At 37.6% G+C, this 19,214-nt stretch overlaps 1 protein-coding gene across 11 annotated transcripts in view; it reads left to right on the top strand.

Annotated features, from left to right (window-relative positions):
* ACACA (acetyl-CoA carboxylase alpha) overlaps positions 1–19,214 on the top strand; it is a 292,538-nt gene that overhangs the window by 61,809 nt on the left and 211,515 nt on the right. For all 11 annotated transcript variants that reach the window (XM_075994382.1, XM_075994384.1, XM_075994383.1 and 8 more), the window contains one exon: positions 1,326–1,578. In XM_075994382.1, the coding sequence (XP_075850497.1) occupies positions 1,326–1,578 (253 nt within the window). The remainder of the gene's footprint in view (positions 1–1,325; positions 1,579–19,214) is intronic.

Below are 19,214 nucleotides of genomic sequence, written 5' to 3' on the forward strand. Positions count from 1 at the left end.
CTGATGTCAAAGAGCACTGCTGTTCACCTACTTTTGTACTTCACATATGCTACTTTATAGCATATAACGTTTATTTGAAATTTTTTTATTATTTTAATTTAATTTTTTTAAAGACAGAGTCTTGCTGTGTTGTTCAGGCTGAAGTACAGTGGTGCCATCATAGCTAACTGTAGCTTTGAACTGCTGGTCTCTTAATCCTCCTGCCTCAGTCTCCTGAGTAGCTGGGACTACAGGCACACACCACCATGCCTGGCTCATGTAAAATTTATTAATAGTAAATTTAGTATCTGTTAATATATCATATCTAAGAGCACCTCAACATCAGGATTGGGAATTGTTATTTTTTCTGAATTAAAATGAGTGGTCAGGCTACAAGCTATTTAAAACTGAGTTGATGTATAGTCTTTTTTCCTAATCTTTAGAACCTGTGAAAGTTTTGAAGTTTTTTATTTATATTTTACTATTGTTTCATTTTGTTTGAGTTTTTATTATTGTTGTAGGCTTTGAACTGTGTTTTGGTCTTTCTTAATTAGTTTGTTAGTTAGCAATTAGCAATATCTAAACCTGACTAGTAAGGCCCTGTATCTAGAAAAGTTTTACTTAGTTGAGATTGATACCTCCATTATTTTGGTTATAGACTTTAAATTTGGTGAAAGATCTACTTTCTCTTTACATCAATGTCAGCACATTAGAGCCAAGAGTAGACATTTTAGGGTGAATTTTTAACAGGTATAATTTAAGAAAAAACTCAGGACAAGTAAAGATTTTCTTAAAATTAAAAACTACTCATCTGGAGTTTGTTTTGAAAATATGCACATATGTGAAATTCATAGCCTCTCAAGGTATAGTGTTTGAAACCAGATGATCATTATGTAGTTTGCTATAAACACCTAGCTTCAAATGACCACCACTTTCCCCCAACCCCTTACCATTCATTCCTTCCAATACTGAGAACCAAAATTGCAATATCACAATAAGTAGCTTTTTACCTACTATATAGATTTCTCTAGTGATCACAGTTACCTCTTGGACATTACCAAATTGATAAGGAGATTGGGAATGGCTTATGCTTTTCGAGAAAGATTTCTTTGGGGAAAAGGGAACTGGTTTTAGTTTCTAGATTTAATTACCATGATCTCAGTTTTCCTCTCTCATAGAAAACAAAGGCTCTGAAATAGTTCATAGGATAGCCAAGGAAGCTAGTTCTCAAACTCTGCCTTGATTCCAAGTCCTAGCTGTGGTTTATTAGGTATAACCTCTAGCTGTCCTCAGATGCAGGTTATTATTATTATACCTGCTCTTCTCACTTTTAATTTTCTCCATAGCTCTGAGAGCTCATTTCAAAGGAATAATGGATGAACCGTCTCCCTTGGCCAAACCTCTGGAGCTGAACCAACACTCCCGATTCATAATTGGTTCCGTGTCTGAAGATAACTCAGAAGATGAGATCAGCAACTTGGTGAAGCTGGACCTACTAGAGGAGAAGGAGGGTTCTCTATCACCCGCTTCTGTCAGCTCAGATACACTGTCTGATTTGGGAATCTCTAGCCTGCAGGATGGCTTGGCCTTACACATAAGGTAAGAGAGAGAAGTTCAATGGTTTATTTATTTAACCTGTCTTATTAGTATCATTGATTATGTTCCAAAAAGAGCAAGAATAATTTTAGCCAAGATTGCTTTACCTATGTCACTGTACTCACCCAAAGCTTTATTTAGTGAGAAATGATGTATTTTTCAGGTTTTAGAAGTGTCTTTTCTTAAATGTTCTCAATTTTTTTTCTCTTGTGCTTCCTACATTCTAGGCATTTTTAGTGAGACCTAGTGAGTAAGAGTTAGGTTAAAGAATTTGTCTCTGTACTACTTTGACTAACATTGCTGTAACTATCTTGATGATTGATAGGAATTCCACAGGTGTGAGCAAATTTGTAGTAATCTTTATTGAACTGTTTCATCATGTCAGATAGTTATATTCCGTTTCTAGCAGGGCCAGTCCTCAAGAAAGCGTTGTGATATGAACAAGGGGTTGTTAGTAGAGCTCTCCTTTTTCTCTAGAAACAATTCTCTGTAATTGAGAATGTCAGTAAATAGAAACACTAGATTATTTTTATTTATTGATGTTTGATTATATAACCAGTGTGTGAGAAACTAACTTTTGGATATTTGCTTTGCAAAAATCTTGGATTAAAGGGTCTAGGTTAGTAGCTCTTGGTTCTTACTGTTCATCAAAATCACCTGGGGGAGCCTTAAAAAAAAAATAGCTCCATCCCCACAGATTCCAATTCATTCGGTATTGGCTTGGCTTAGAACTGGGGCATTTTTTAAAAAGCTATCCAGGTGATTCTAATGTACTGCCAGAGTTGAGATTATAGGTCTAGCCTAAATAAACATAAGTTAGGGTGGCTGTTGCTGCTGTTATTATCTTAGTGCTTCTATTAATGAATCATAAAATAATTCAGCTCCTTTTTATACACTCAAGATACTGACTCTGTGGTAAAATCCCATACTGGATCTGGCGGGATGTGACTGTTTTGCCTTATTGTTATCCCTGGGGCTTTGGGTCCTGGCTTCTGAGAGGTGAGGTAGTACTTGTTAGTGATCACCCCCATTTAGCTATATAGAGGTCAAAGGAAGAGTAAAAGCAAGTTAATTATGTTTTACTTCACAAATTCCTAGAATTAAAATAGAGTGATCATTTAGCCTAATGCTTTTCAATAGGTGAAAAAACTAAGGCTTGTAGAGAAGAAATAATTTGCCTAATGTTGAAGAGTCAGAAAACTTGAATTTAAGCTCAGATATCCTGACTCTATTTAGTAACTTTTCTACTCTACTTCCCTGGCCATGCAAGTGTCTTAATTATGACTACTTCAGATAATGCTTTGTTCATTAACTTTATAAAACAAATTTTATCTCTGGGTTAAAAAAAGGAATAGAGGGCAGTATTTTGTGGCAGGGAAGGGGATTAGGTCTTTACCTTTCTGTAAACATTTTTTGTTACTTTATAGTTCACTTAATGGTTAACTCAATGTTAATAGTGGGGGTGGTATCATGCCTTGAGGACATTTGGAAGTGTGTGGGGGTTGTGATTGGTGGGACTACTTGTATTTAGAAGACAGAGAACCAATGATACTAAGCCTTTTGCAGTGTAGTGGATAATCCCACACAACCAAGAATTGTCTTTCGCAAAATGTCATAGTACCCCTTTTGAGAAAGATTGGGTTAACTCGAAATCCATAAAACCACACAGCACCTTGAGAAATTTGTTCAATTTAAGATTATGTGAAACATAATATCCATTTGTTGGATTAGGAAACTGAGTTTGGCAATGATAAGATAAATGCCATTATTAGGAAACTCAGCTGATGATATATCACAAGGCACTTTGTACTTGCCAAGTCATTCTGAGAGTGGATGGCTCTTATGCAAAGTCTGTGTGGCCAGTGGCACAAATGCCTGAGAATTTCTTTGCATGCCTTACTGTTGCAAAACTCATGTCCGTAGCTCGTGGTGAGGCCATGGATTGAAGTGTGATCAGCAGTCTGGGAAGGAGACAGTGCCAGCTACCTTCTCAGCTAGCTAATGGTCCAAAAAAGGACAAAAGTTTTCCATTGATCTATTCCTTAAGTCACTTGTGGATGTAGTAACCTTGGGGTTAATTTAAATTGAGTCAAATTCATTTGATAATAGCAATACCTCTATTATGATATTTCCTACTAATTAGGTGTGTGACTGTGGGCAGTTCATGTTATCTCCTTGGACTCATTTTCCTGATTTATAAAAATGAAGATATTGATTCAGATACTCCTATTTACTGTATGAACTCAAAGTTAAATAGAGACTACATGAGTTTAGGATCAGCTCATAGAACAAATAGCCTAATCCTTAACAGGTGACATATATTAAGGGGGAAGGTACATTCCTAAGAGATGTTACTAGAGTTCTTCTGAACCCAAGTGAAATAATTGCCATGTAAGATGAGAGTGAGTCTCTCTCAAGTTTAGGGCTTGATTTTAGGTACTGTGAAGTCTAGTGGTATGATGGATAAACAGGAATAGAAAATAGACTTTTCAACCAGGTGTGGTGAGTCACACTTGTAATCCCAGCACTTTGGGAGGTTGGAAGATTGCTTGAGGCCTGGAGTTTGAGACCAGCCTGGGCAACATTGTGAGACCTGTCTCTGTAAAAAATAAAAAATAAAAATATAGCTGGGCATGGTGGCATGTGCCTATAGTCCTAGCTACATGGGAGGCTCAGGTAGGAGGATTGCCTAAGCCCAGGAATTTGAGGCTGCAGTGACCTATGATCACACCATTGCACTCAAGCCTGGGCAGCAGAGCGAGATCCAGTCTCTTAAAACAAAAAAAGAAAATGGACTCTTTCAGGACTGGGGATGACTTTCATCATGTATTTTCTAGAGTCCAATGAAAGACTGGCTGATTCACTTTCTAAGCTTTATGACCCAAACATTTGAAAATAAGGCCCCAAGAAAGTAGTTATAGCTTGGTGGGAATTTACAGTCCTCATTGTAGACAATTATTTTGGTTTTGTTAGTTTTTGATCAGATCAATAGGAGTTAATACATCAGCTAGTTGATGATAATTCTGAAACTTAATAGTTTTTTTATTCCCCTTTTAACAATGCATGATGATAAAAACGCATTACTTTTTAATTGAACATTTAAGATATAAAACACTGTTAAAGACTAAATATGGACAACTTAATTTTGATAACTGCCATATGATTTGTGTGATTTGGTGTCATATAATAGAGCCATCTAGTTGTATGAATATTGGCAGTGTCTGTGCTCCTGTGGGATGCCACTTGAGGTCAGATTGTTCTGCATACTTAAAATTCACCCCATGCTATCAGCCCATGCTGTCAGCCAAACAGGATTGTAATCAGTTTTGTCAACTAGTGTGCTGAATTCCTGGTTGAAGTCTAATTAGAAACAGGTTATCCTCACATTTGGGTTTTTTACCTCTTAGGGTTATATGATTTATTTAAACCTTTTTTATCCTGTACTTCACCTTATAGTATGTGAAACTCCATCTCAATTTCCTCTTTTATTTTATTTTTTTATTCTTTATTTTTTGAGACAGTCTTGCTTTGTTGCCTAGGCTAGAGTGAGTGCCATGCGTCAGCCTAGCTCACAGCAACCTCAACTCCTGAGCTCAAGCAATCCTCCTGCCTCAGCCTCCCGAGTAGCTGGGACTACAGGCATGTGCCACCATGCCCAGCCTATTTTTTTCTATATATATTAGTTGACCAATTAATTTCTTTCTATTTATAGTAGAGACGGGGTCTCACTCTTGCTCAGGCTGGTTTTGAACTCCTGACCTCGAGCAATCCGCCTGCCTCGGCCTCCCAGAGTGCTAGGATTACAGGCTTGTGACACCTTGCCCAGCCTCAATTTCCTCTTAAACTTTTTAAAATATATGCTCAAAATAGTGAATGAACAACCTTTGGCTTTCAACTACTTTACCTGAGAACAATCTGTAATTGCTGTTTTCTGTATATATATATATAAATCCAGCAAAAGATGTTCTATAACCTGAGTTTAGGACAGTAGTTGCTGCTTTTGAAGGAGAGAGTAAGTTCTTTCAGGAAGGGCTTTTTGAAGCTGAGTTATATTCTTATCTCTTCTCTGGTCTAGAAAGAAAAGTACTTTACCAGTATCTTTGAAAATTGAGAATTCAGATAGGAGATTGCCTATAAGATGTTTGACTCTTAAGAAGAATTTAACTAGAGAATTTTGAAGCTCTTTTGTAATTAGAAATAATCTTTAATTTATTTAAATAGGCCAGGTACAGTGGCTCATATCTGTATCCCAGCACTTTTGGAGACCTAGGTGGGAGGATCACTTGAGGTCAGGAGTTCAGACCAGTCTGGGGAACATAGTGAGACCCTATCTATAAAAAAAAAAATTAGTTAGGCATGGTGGCACATGCCTGTAGTTCCGCTACTCAGGAGGCTGTGAGTACCATGCCTTGAGCCCAGGAGTTTGAGGTTGCAGTGAACTATGATGACACCACTGCACTCTAGCCTGGGTGACAGTGAGACCCTGTCTCAAAAAAAAAATATTATTTAAATAATGAAGTTTCTTGCATGATACCAGCCATGGATTGCAAATAGATAATATGCTAATAATTTTGGAATTAGTTCCTAGATATGACATTTCATTGTTGCAGACTTAAAAAAAAAATTATATAGAACTGTGCAGACTTTTATCCATAGGAAATAACAATGTTGAGGTGAGAGTCTGAGAGAATCTAGGAGTGGCTTTCAGTTCCCTTCATTGGGTTATGAAGGGAGATTTAGGAGACAACAGTGAGAGAGAAGATTTGTCTATTGCTGCTACATCCTATCGTATTTTTCACATTAACTTTAAGAACTAGTAGTAATGTTTTCTCAGTGACTAATTAGAAAAGTAATAGGTATAATATTTACTAAGTGCTTTACTATATGCCAGATACTTTGCTGTGCTTTATGTAGAGCACCATACTTAATCTTTACAACAATCCCATGAGATAGGTATTGTACTTCTGTTGCCCACAATTTATGGACAGGGAACTGAGACACAGGTTGAGTAACAAGCCCAAGGTCACACAGCTAGTCATTCGCCAAGTTGGATATTGAATCCAGTCAGAGCTCATACTGTCAACCACTACACTAAACTGGAACCCTTGGCGTAATAGATACGCTTGTGTTCTCTTTGAGCAATTCTTCTCTAATTAAATGTCAGCCTTATTTAAAAAGGATAGAAGAAAATATATTTAAAAATAATGCTTTATTAAAAAAGTAGTGCAGAAAATTAGAAACAAAATACAAGCAAGGTAAAATAAAGCCTTGTATATTCACCACCCAGAGATTACTATTGCTAATATTCTATATAGTCTTCTGGATCATTTTCTGTATGTGTGTGTATATATACACACACACACACACACACACACACACACACACACACACACACACTTATTTTTCTTTTTTTTTTTTGAGACAGAGTCTCACTTTGTTGCCCAGGCTAGAGTGAGTGCCGTGGCGTCAGCCTACCTCACAGCAACCTCAAACTCCAGGGCTCAGGGATCCTACTGCCTCAGCCTCCTGAGTAGATGGGACTACAGGCATGCGCCACCATACTCGGCTAATTTTTTGTATATATATTTTTAGTTGGTCAATTAATTTGTTTCTATTTTTGGTAGAGACGGGGTCTCGCTCAGGCTGGTTTCGAACTCCTGACCTTGAGCAATCCGCCCGCCTCGGCCTCCCAAAGTGCTAGGATTACAGGTGTGAGCCACCGCGCCCAGCCCACACACACTTATTTTTACTAAAATGAGGTCATATTGTACATACTGTTTTATTATTTTTTAATTTTTTTTTTTAGAGATAGGTCTCGCTCTGTCACCCAGACTGGAGTGCAGTGGCCAGGCACAGTGGCTCATGCCTGTAATCCTAGCACTCTGGGAGGCTGAGGCAGGAGGATCACTCAAGGTCAGAAGTTCGAAACCAGCCTGAGCAAAAGTGAGACCCAGTCTCTACTAAAAATAGAAAGAAATCAATTGGCCAAGTAAAAATATATAGAAAAAATTAGCCGGGCATGGTGGCGCATGTCTGTAGTCCCAGCTACTCGGGAGGCTGAGGCAGGAGGATCACTTGAGCCCAGGAGTTTGAGGTTGCTGTGAGCTAGGCTGACACCATGGCACTCTAGCCAGGGCAACAGAGTGAGACTCTGTCTCAAATAAAAAAAAAAAAAGAAAAGAAAAAAGAGCTCACTGCAACCTTGAACTTCTGGGCTCAAGTGATCTTTCTACCTTAGCTTCCTGAGCAGCTGAGACTACAGGTGTGCACCACCATGCCTGGCTAGTTTTTTTATTTATTTTTATTTTTTTATTTTGTAGAAACAAAACCTTGCTGTGTTACCCAGGCTGGTCTCCTACTCCTGGGCCCAAGCAATCCTCCTGCCTTGGCCTCCCAAAGTGCTGGGATTATAGGTGTGAGCCACTGCGCCCGCCCTATACTGTTTTATAATTACTTTTTTTTGGTCAAAAGTTTTCACTTTTCTATTTCAGTAAATTTTCATCTTAACACACTTATATTACAGTTTCTTCAACCTCAAAATTCTGGTTCATTCAAACAAGTCTCCAATCCAAGACTACACATTGTGTATTATATTCTTTAAATTTCTTAATCTCATTTATTGAAACCTTAAAATCTGTACCCCCGTAATATGCTAAAATTAAAAAAAAATTTCTTAATCTATCACATTTCCCCTATCCCTTTTTGTGACAGTGACCAATGATTTAAGACATTAGCAAATAATGAAATATACGGTTGCTAGTGATAATTTGGTGGCATGAGAGATAGGAAAAATAGAGGAGGTTTACCATTCTATACATTTTATAGTTAAAGCAATTGTAACACAACAATTTGGTGTTGCATTAACCATGCATGATGGTTTTTTAATGAATTTTATATTCATGATAGTGAACATTATAAGTATGATTTTTATCAGAAGGTATAAAGGACAGAGCTTTTTAGTTTTAACTGTATGTTTTTGTTTGACCTGGAAAGAAAGGATTCTCTTTTCCTTTTATTCTCTCACTTTAAACTCCTTGAGTTTGAAATGACTTAATTTAAATCTAGCAGTGGGGATAAAATAAAATAATATCTGCAAAGCTTTTGGAAAAGTAAAATGTGCCATACTTGTATAATATGGTCTTATTATTATCAAGGAGTCCTTTTGTGAAATTAATATTTTTGACTGGAAAACCCTCTTTAAGTCTTTTGCATATTAGTGCTTAACACTTGGAAAGTTTGGTTTGAAAGGCTTTTGATTACAACAAATCTATATTGTCACTGTTAAAATTTGCATGTTGAGAATAGCCACTATTGAAAGCACAGGAAATTTCATTCCCCCTTTTTATCTTTTGGCTTATCTCTGCCATGCTTTAACATGGCAAATAAGGAAACTGGCTCTAGTTTTGAGTTTATATTAGGGCTTTGCTTATTGATAGTTCTGTGAAAGTGGTGTTCTTATGTTTTGGCTTTCGTAACATTTCTCATTTAGCTTTCTTGAGCTTTTCCCCTTCCCCCAGTAGCTCTCCAAACTTTCTACTTTCAATGCTGGTTCCTTGATATTCTGAGGTTCCTAGTTGCCATGGTGCCTAAGTAGTGAGTAGACAGAGAAGGTCATTATGGGATCTGCAGCTTGGTACTGTTTTGCTGCAGGCAATAGTTTTATCTCTCCATCTCTTACCCTTTCCTTCTTTCCTTTCAGAAAACAGGAGCTATCTGTGCTCATGTATGTATTTTAGTCTCTGAAGTTTATTCTATAAACTTAGGTAATTGTGGAAATGAAATTATGAATGTTGTAAGTAGGACTTAGGGCAGCTGGTTGACAATGTTTATTACTTTTATTATTTTGAGTGTAATGCATACATTTTCCCCCTTTTTGTTAGCATAAATTTATAAGTGAAGTTTGCATTTATTGCCTTATATTTTTAAATTATTAGAAGTAATGTATGCTTATTATGGAAAAGTTAGAAATCCAAAAACTATAAAAAGGGAAATGAAAACAATCTAGAATGCTGTCATTCAGTGATAAGCACTATTAATATTTTATATATTTTTCAGTGTTTTTTTTACCCCTTAAGGATAAATTTTATAAAAAATATATACACCAATGATACTATAATGAATAAGTACACAGCTGTTTCCTGCTTTTTTCCCCATGTAAAACATTTTCTCATATCATTAAAAATCCTTTTTAAACTTAATTTTTTTAGCTTTTTATTTTGAAATAATTTTAGACTTACTAAGAGTTGCTGAGATAACACAGGGAGTTCCTATGTATCTTTTACTCAGTTTCCCTTAATATTAACATCTTCTATATGCATAGTTCATTTATCTAGAGTTGTCAGATTTAACAAAGAAAAATATAGGATATCCAGTTAATTTTGAATTTCAAATGTACAACGAATAATTTTTTAGTATAAGTTGTTCCAAATATATTGTATGAGACAATACTTATATAAAAATTATTTGTTTCCCTGAAATTCAGATTTATTTCAAAAAATTGTTTTACTGATACAAAATATATATACATATTTTGGGGATATATGTGATAATTTTTTTGTGTTTTGGAGTTGGGGTCTCACTACATTGCCTAGGCTTGTCACGATCCTCCTGCCTCAGCCTCTCAAGTAGCTGGGACTATAGATACATACCACTGGGCCCAGCTAATCTTTTTCTTTTTATTCCTTCTGTTATTTTAAACTTATTTATTTTAAGTATTTTTAGAGACATGGGTCTCACTTTGTCACCCAGGCTTGATTGAATGCAGTGGCATGATCATAGCTTACTGCAGCCTCGAATACCTGAGCTAGAACAATCTTTCCACCTCATCCTCCCAAGTAGCTAGGACTACAGGTGTGTGCCACCATGCTTGGCCAATTTTAAAATTATTTTGTAGAGATGGGGTCTCACTATGTTGCCCAGGCTGGTCTTGAACTCTTGGCTTCAAGCTATCCTCTCACCTCAGTCTCCTGAGTATCTGAGACTATAGGCGCATACCACTGAGCCCAGCTAATTTTGTAATTATTTTGGAGACTAGGTCTTATCTTTTACCCTTTAAAATCATATATACATATTTTTGCTATTGCATTGTTTGAGCTCCTTATACATTCTAATTATTAATCCCTTGTCAGATGGTGGATAGACTGCAAAAATCCCCATTCTATGGGTTGTCTTTTCACTTTGTTGATTGTTTCCTTTGCCATGCAAAAGTTTTTTAGCTTAATGTGGCTCTCTTTGTCTATTTTGGCTTTTGTTGCCTGTACTTTTAAAGTCTTACACAAAAAAATCTTTGCCTAGACCAATATCCTGGAGCAGTTCCTGAATGTTTTCTTCTAGTAGTGTTTACTAGTTTCAAGTTTTAGATTTACATCTTTAATCCATTTTGATTTGATTTTTTTTTTTTATATGGTGAGGGATGGGGGTCTAGTTTTGTTCTTTGGCATAAGGTTTTTCCAGTTTTCCTAGCACCATTTATTGAAGAGATTGCCCTTTCCCTGTTGTATGTTCTTGGTGCCTTTGTCAGAATGAGTTGGCTGTAAATGCATGGATTCATTTATTTATTTATTTTTGAGACAGAGCCTCACTTTGTTGCTCAGGCTAGAGTAAGTGCTGTGGCGTCAGACTAGCTTGCAGCAACCTCAAACTCCTGGCTCAAGCAATCCTTCTGCCTCAGCCTCCTGAGTAGCTGGGACTACAGGCATGTGCCACCATGCCCAGCTAATTTTTTCTATATATATTAGTTGGCCAATTAATTTCTTTCTATTTATAGTAGAGATGGGGTCTCACCTTGCTCAGGCTGGTTTTGAACTCCTGATCTCGAGCAATCTTCCCTACTCGGCCTCCCAGAGTGCTAGGATTACAGACGTGAGCCACCGCGCCCGGCCAAATGCGTGGATTTATATCTGGGTCTTCTGTTCTGTTCCATTGGTCTATGTGTCTGTTTTCATGTCAGCACCATGCTGACTTGGTTACTATAGCTTTGTAGTATATTTTGAAGTCAGGCAGTATGATGCTTCCAGCTTTATTCTTTTTGTTTGGATTGCTTTGGCTAACTGGGGTCCTTTGTGGTTCCATATAGATTTTAGGATTGTTTTTTCTATTTCTTTGAAGAATGTCAATGGTATTTTCATGGAGGTTGCACTGAATCTATAAATTACTTTGGGTTAGTATTGTCATTTTAACAATATTCATTCTTTCAATCCATGAGCATGGAATATCTTTCCATTTTTTTGTGTGCTCTTCAATTTCTGAAATTCCAATTTAAATGAGCATGCTACATTTTATCTGACAACTCTATATTTATTAAAATTAAGTAGTTAATATTGGGTCAGTGCTTTCAAGTAAACTATAGACTTTCTTTGGTTTTCAGCTTTGTCTCTACCCTTGTTAGTAGAGATGAAACAGACACTTGTAATTCCTAAGGTTTTCCAGAGTGCTGAAGTGGAGTTATACTTATTTCTAAGTGGCTTCCCCTACTATATGCTCTTTAGTTTCTGAGGTAGCTACTACTTGACCATCCACTTTCCATTTTCCAAAAAATTTTTTGACATCTTTTCTCTGTTAGGGTCTCCTTTTCAATTCTCTTTGTTCTTATGGCTTTATGACTCTTTTATCATTTTATTGTCATTTTTGAGCAATTTTGTTAGGGAGCAGAAATAAACAAATGCTCAGTATGCCACTTTCAACCGATAGTTCCATTTATTTAATCGTTGCAGTTAGGATTCTGTGTCTACCACTTCGCTGAAACTATACTTAGAGTACTCATTGGTGACCTCCTAATGGCAGCATGTGAGTATTTACTCTTGCTCATTCTTTTTTCTTTTCTTTTCTTTCTTTCTTTCTTTTTTTCGGACAGAGTCTTATTCTGTTGCCTGAGCTAGAATGCAGTGATGTCATTTATAGCTCACTGCAACGTCAAACTCCTAGGCTCAAGGGATCCTCCTGGCATAGTCTCCCCAGTTGCTGAGACTATAGGCATACTTTTTGCTCATTCTTGAAACTGGTCCCTATGTTTTCTGACAATTCTCTCCCAATCCCCTGACTTTCTGAGCCTTGTATCTTAGATTCTTGAATAGCTTTGACTTTTTCACATGTACCTTAATTGTTGGTCTTCTGCAAGTCTTTCTGGCTTCAGCCTTCTCTTCTCAGTATCCTGTTCCCTGTCCCATCTTAATGGCACACCCATTTCTCTAGTCTTCCAAGCCAGAAATATGGGTGTTATGCTGAATTCTTTTTTCCTTCACCCCTCACATCTAACTGTGTATTTTTATTGATGTTATCCCCCAATGACTCCTGAATTCATTCCTTTTTTTCCATTGCCCTTGCCATTGCTCTCACTCTTATTTCTTGTTTTGATTATGGCAATAGCATTTTAGCTATTCTCCAGTCTCTTTCCCCCTTCAATGTAAGCCCCACCTGGCCATTACTGGGATATTTGTAAAAAATAAAGTGATCATCCTATGACACTACTTCAGTGGGTTTCTGTTAGTCATTGAATATATTTAGTGTCTAGCCAAACATTGTGCCAGGTACTTAACATTATTTCTAATACTCACAACAGCTCTAATCATTATTATGATGGGTTTGAAGAGATCTGTTAGGGTCCAATAAGGTCTCAGAGATGTTTGAACTTGGATTTGAAGGATCAACAGAAAACAGATAGGTTAACAGACATAGGAGTGTATGCAGTAGGAAGGGTAGAGATTGTGGGGTGGACAACATGTGCCAAGGTGTAACATCTAGGTGTAACATGCTAGATAGTGTAACATCTATCATGTTCAGGCAATTGCAAGTAATTGAGTATTACTGGAATGTAAGGGGTGCAGCGTGGTCAGTAAAATAGAAGAAAAGGCTGTTAAGACAGAGGTCAGGTCATTAAAAGTTTCTATGGGCCAGGTGTGGTGGCTCACGCCTGTAATCCTAGCACTCTGGGAGGCCAAGGCGGGCGGATTGCTTGAGGTCAGGAGTTCAAAACCAGCCTGAGCAAGAGCGAGACCCCGTCTCTACTATAAATAGAAAGAAATTAATTGGTCAACTAATATATAGAGAAAAAATTAGTCGGGCATGGTGGCTCATGCCTGTAGTCCCAGCTACTCGGGAGGCTGAGGCAGAAGCATCGCTTGAACCCAGGAGTTTGAGGTTGCTGTGAGCTAGGCTGACGCCATGGCACTCACTCTAGCCTGGGCAACAAAGTAAGACTCTGTCTCAAAAAAAAAAAAGTTTCTATGTCATACTGTGAAATAAATAAATATTTGATCTCTGTCTCTGTTTCCTAGCACACAGCTCCTAAAACCCTTGGAATCTCTTGAGTGATAAGCATCTTTTATGCTAATGAGATAACTGGAGGGTTAGGGGCCTCTAGATATCTTCAGAATGGGGGCTGGTCACCAGAAAGACCATGGCATAAAGGGTTGAAACTTTCAGCTCCTCTACCTCCAGGGAGAAGTAAAGGACCATTCTACCAAATTATCAAACCTTAGGAAGGGGTTGTGGGAACTCCTGGTTTATATAGCTAGTTGGTTGGAAGTGCAGGTGACTGGGACTTACCACTGTTTTCTGAAGTGGGGGATAGTCTGTGCTGACTCTGGGTAGTGTCAGAATTGAATTGTGAGACTCCCAGTTGGTGTCCACAGAGCTAGAGAACTGGTTGTTGGTGTGGGAAAAAAGCCACATGTTTGGTATCAGACATACTAAGACATCTGTAAAATGGAAAACAATAATTAGGTTTTCCCTGTCTGTCCAACAGAATCATCTATGGAGCTTTACAAAAAATATGGATTCGTGAGACCTTTCCCAGACTTATTAAATTAAAGTCTCTGGTCATGGAGCCCAGGAATCTTTATTCTGATGTTCTCAAGTGAGTCAGATACGAATCCTGGGCCAAGAAGCACTTTTGCAGAGTTTAGAACATTGCCTAACATATAGCAAAAGCTTAGTAAATGTTTGTTGCATTGAAATTAAAATTGTGCAAGTAGATTTAGATTCGGTTGCACAAGAGTACATAGTAGAAGGGAGATATATCTTAGGGAAATATCTATCTTTAAGTGGAAGGATGGGAAAAAAAATGAAAAGGGACACAGGAAATTATCAGTAAGGTAGAAGGATAACCAAGAAAGCCAAGGAAAAGATAATTTCAAGGTGGTGGATGTGGCATACATTGTTGGATAAAGAAGTAAAAGATAAGCCGGGCGCGGTGGCTCACGCCTGTAATCCTAGCACTCTGGGAGGCTGAGGCGGGCGGATTGCTCGAGGTCAGGAGTTCGAAACCAGCCTGAGCAAGAGCGAGACCCCGTCTCTACTATAAATAGAAAGAAATTAATTGGCCAACTAATATATATATAAAATTAGCCGGGCATGGTGGCACATGCCTGTAGTCCCAGCTACTTGGGAGGCTGAGGCAGCAGGATTGCTTGAGCCAGGAGTTTGAGGTTGCTGTGAGCTAGGCTGACGCCATGGCACTCACTCTAGCCTGGGCAACAAGCGAGACTCTGTCTCAAAAAAAAAAAAAAAAAAAAAAAAAAAGAAGTAAAAGATAAAAGACTGAGAAAGCCAGGCACGGTAATGTGCACCTATAGTTTCAGCTACTTAGGAGGCTGAGGTGGGAAGATTGCTTAAACTCAAGAGTTCAAGACCAGCCTGGGCAACATAGTGAGACCCCATCTCTAAAAAGCAAAAAGATAAAAGACTGAGAAAAAGCCCTGGGGTTAGCGAATAGTAGGAAGGTTTTGGGGCAAACAGCTTTAGTGGATAGCAGGAGATTAAGTATTAATAGTAAATAAGTGGTGGAGTAGGGATTTCAATGATATTTTCTCTTAAGTTGATGGCAAAAAGGAAAATAGAACAGTTATTTGAGGGGATAGCAGTATCCAAAAAAGTGTTAAGTTTATTTTATTTTTTTTTTAAGGGTAGATTTTTAGCACAGAATAATAGAGAAAGAATTAAAGTTATTGGAGGCTTTGACGTTGGGCTGTTAGTATCAATTGAGACCATCTCATGCCAGATATACTTTAGAGTCATAGTCTCTCTCTTTTTAAACTTAATAATTGATTAAGAGATGGGATTAGTCTTGTTATGTTGCTCCGGCTGGCCTTGAATCCCTGGGCTCAAACAATCCTCCTGCCTCAGCCTCCTGAGTAGTTGGGACTACAGGTGCCTGCCACCATGCCTGGCAAGTCTCTTTTTAACTATCTCAGGTTTCTAGCATGTGGATGATACTATTTGTTGAAATGAAAATGAAGTTGTTGTAATAACCGTAGCTTAATACCTGATAATTTTCTGAGTACTCTTTCTTCCATGATTTATAGTTCTTATCTCAAAATGTCAATTTAATAATTCTTCACAAGTAAAACTACTAACCTCCTCTCCAGTAAAATCTAATGGCATTAGATTTTTTTTTTTTTTTTTTTTTTTTTTTTGAGACAGAGTCTCGCTTTGTTGCCCAGGCTAGAGTGAGTGCCGTGGCGTCCTAGCTCACAGCAACCTCAAACTCCTGGGCTCTAGTGATCCTTCTGCCTCAGCCTCCCGGGTAGCTGGGACTACAGGCATGCGCCACCATGCCCGGCTAATTTTTTATATATATATCAGTTGGCCAATTAATTTCTTTCTATTTATAGTAGAGACGGGGTCTCGCTCTTGCTCAGGCTGGTTTTGAACTCCTGACCTTGAGCAATCCGCCCGCCTCGGCCTCCCAAGAGCTAGGATTACAGGCGTGAGCCACAGCGCCCGGCCGGCATTAGATTTTGATGTATATTTTCAATGTCATTCATTTAAAATATTTTCCTGTTTTCATTGTGATTTTTTGACCCATAAATTATTTAGAAGTGTATTGGTTAATTTCAGGACACTTGGGTATTTTATCTTTGTTATTGATTTTTAGTTTAATCTATTGTGTTCAGAGGACCTATGTGATTTCAGACCTTTGAAATTTATTTATGCTTTATGACTTAGCATATGGCCTATTTTGATGGAGTTTCATAAACACTTAAAATGAATGTGTGTGGCAGTTGTTGCTTATAGGGTTCTATGTATGTTAGTTAAATTTTTTAATTATGGTGTTCTTCTGTATCCTTGAATTTTCTTTCCTACTTACTATTTTGTCTTACTATTTCAACTGTTATTGAAAGAGGAATATTAAAATATCCCACTATAAGAATCTTAGAAATCAGGCCTGGCATAGTGGCTCATGCCTGTAATCCTAGCACTCAGGGAGGCTGAGGCAGAAGGAACATTTGAGCTCAGGAGTTAGAGACCAGCCTGAGCAAGAGCAAGACCCTTTCTTTACAAAAAAAAAAGAAAGAAAGAAAGAAAAAGAGAGAGAGACAGAAGAAGAAGAAAGAAATTAGCTAGACAACTAGGGGAAAAAAAACCTCATATATATATATATAAATAGATATATATATAAAACTTATATATATATATATATATAAATTAGCCAGGCATGGTGGGTGCATGCCAGTAGTCCCAGCTACTTGGGAGGCTGAGGCAGGAGGATTGCTTGAGCCCATTTTAAATAAATTAAAAAGTTAAAAAAAAAAAAGAAATCAATAAGAGAAAAGATATTCAACACAATAGAAATAATTCAACACAATAGAAATATGGGGAAAAGATTTGAACAGGCACTTCAGAACAAAATATTCAAATGGCAAATAAACATATGAAAAGGTACTCAATATCATTAGTCATCAGGAATTTGTAAAATAAAATTATAATGAGTTAAACACTTATCCTAACCAAAAAGGCTAAAATTAAAACACTGACATTATCAAGTGGTTGCAGAATATGGGGTGCATTGAACTCTCAGTCATCACTGGTAGGAATGTGAATTGGTACAACCACTTTAGAAAACTATTTGGAGGTGAGGCACAGTGGCTTATATCTGTAATCCTAGCACTTTGGGAAGCTGAGGTAATAATGTCTACAAAAAATAGAAAAATTAGGCAGGTGTGGTGGCGCACACCTGTAGTCCCATTTACTTAGGAGGTTGAGGCAAGAGGATCGCTTGAGCCTAGGAGTTCAAGGCTGCAGTGAGCTGTGATGATGCCACTGCACTCTACCCAGGGCAACACAACGAGACCCTATCTCAAAAAATAAAAAAATAAAAATTAGTCAGGTGTGGTGGCACATACTGTACTCCCAGCTACTGGGGAGGCTGAGGGAAGAGGATTGCTTGAGCCCAGGAGTTTGAGACTGCAATGAGCTGTGATCACATCACTGCACTCTAATCTGGGTAAGTGAGACCCTGTTTCAGAAAAAAGAAAAAGAAAACTATTTGGCAGTATCTTTTAAAGCTAAACATACACATAACTCATAAATAAGCAATTCTGTTCCTGTGTATATACTCAAAAGAAATTGGTGCATTTATCCATCATCAAGTACAAAGACAAGTATATTCGAAATTTATAAACAACCCAAATATCCATCAATGGTAGAATAGATAAATCATGGGACATTCAGAATGGAATTCTACACAGCAATGAAAATGAATAAACTATTGCTATGTCACAACATGGATGAATTTTATACACATAATATTGATCAAAAGAAGCCAGAAATAAAAGTACATATAACACTATATATATGAAGTTCAAAAACAGATAAGAATGATGATTTATGGTTGTAAAGGTCAAAATAGTGCTTACCTTTGGGGAGTGTGTTGACTGGGAAGGGAATATAAGAGAGCCTTCTGAGACCATGGAAATATTCTGTCTCTTAATGAGGTGACTGGTTATGTGGGTATATATATGTGAGATTGAGTTATACACTTAAGATATTTGTAATTTATTATATGAAGTTTTATCTCAAAAGTAAATAGATGAGACTTAACTGAGTGAGGAAATTGGCAAATCCTCAACCTAAAAAACAACTATAAAGTTTGACAAAATGGACAAAACAACCATTTTAGCACTTTTTTTTTTTTTTTTTTTTTGAGACATAGTCTCACTCTGTTGCCCAGCCTAGAGTGAGTGCCGTGGCGTCAATCTAGCTCACAGCAACCTCAAACTCCTGGGCTCAAGCAATCCTACTGCCTCAGCCTCCCGAGTAGCTGGGACTACAGGCACGTGCCACCATGCCCAGCTAATTTATATATATATATATATATATATATATATATATATATATATATATATATATATTAGTTGGCCAATTAATTTCTTTCTATTTTTTATAGTAGAGACGGGGTCTCGCTCAGGCTGGTTTTGAACTCCTGACCTTGAGCAATCCGCCCGCCTCGGCCTCCCAGAGTGCTAGGATTACAAGCGTGAGCCACCGCGCCCGGCCCATTTTAGCACTCTTGAAATCAACCAAAGGGCATATGATAATCTGAGAACATTTTTTACTTGGAAAACTGCTGAAATTTTGTAAAAACAGTAGGAATCTGTGGTGTTCTTACCTGGGACTGTTCCCTTCTCCTCTTTCCCAGCTCATTTGGCATGGAAGTTTTGCCAATGTGGGTAGGTAACTGGCAGTTTTGATGTTACAGTTGAAGGGAGCTTACCCGATTTGGGTGGTGGATGATGTTCGTGCTTAATGGCATTATTGGTGGAAGTGATTATCTTGGCAGTCGGCAAGTGGAGTAGTAGGCCAATGGCTTTGTTAGACTGAATTCTGTTTGTGGTTGGGGCAAGCATTTTGCTGGCCGAGGC

This window comes from Microcebus murinus, chromosome 18 (genome assembly GCF_040939455.1).
Source record: "Microcebus murinus isolate Inina chromosome 18, M.murinus_Inina_mat1.0, whole genome shotgun sequence".
Classification (NCBI taxonomy): Eukaryota; Metazoa; Chordata; class Mammalia; order Primates; family Cheirogaleidae; genus Microcebus; species Microcebus murinus.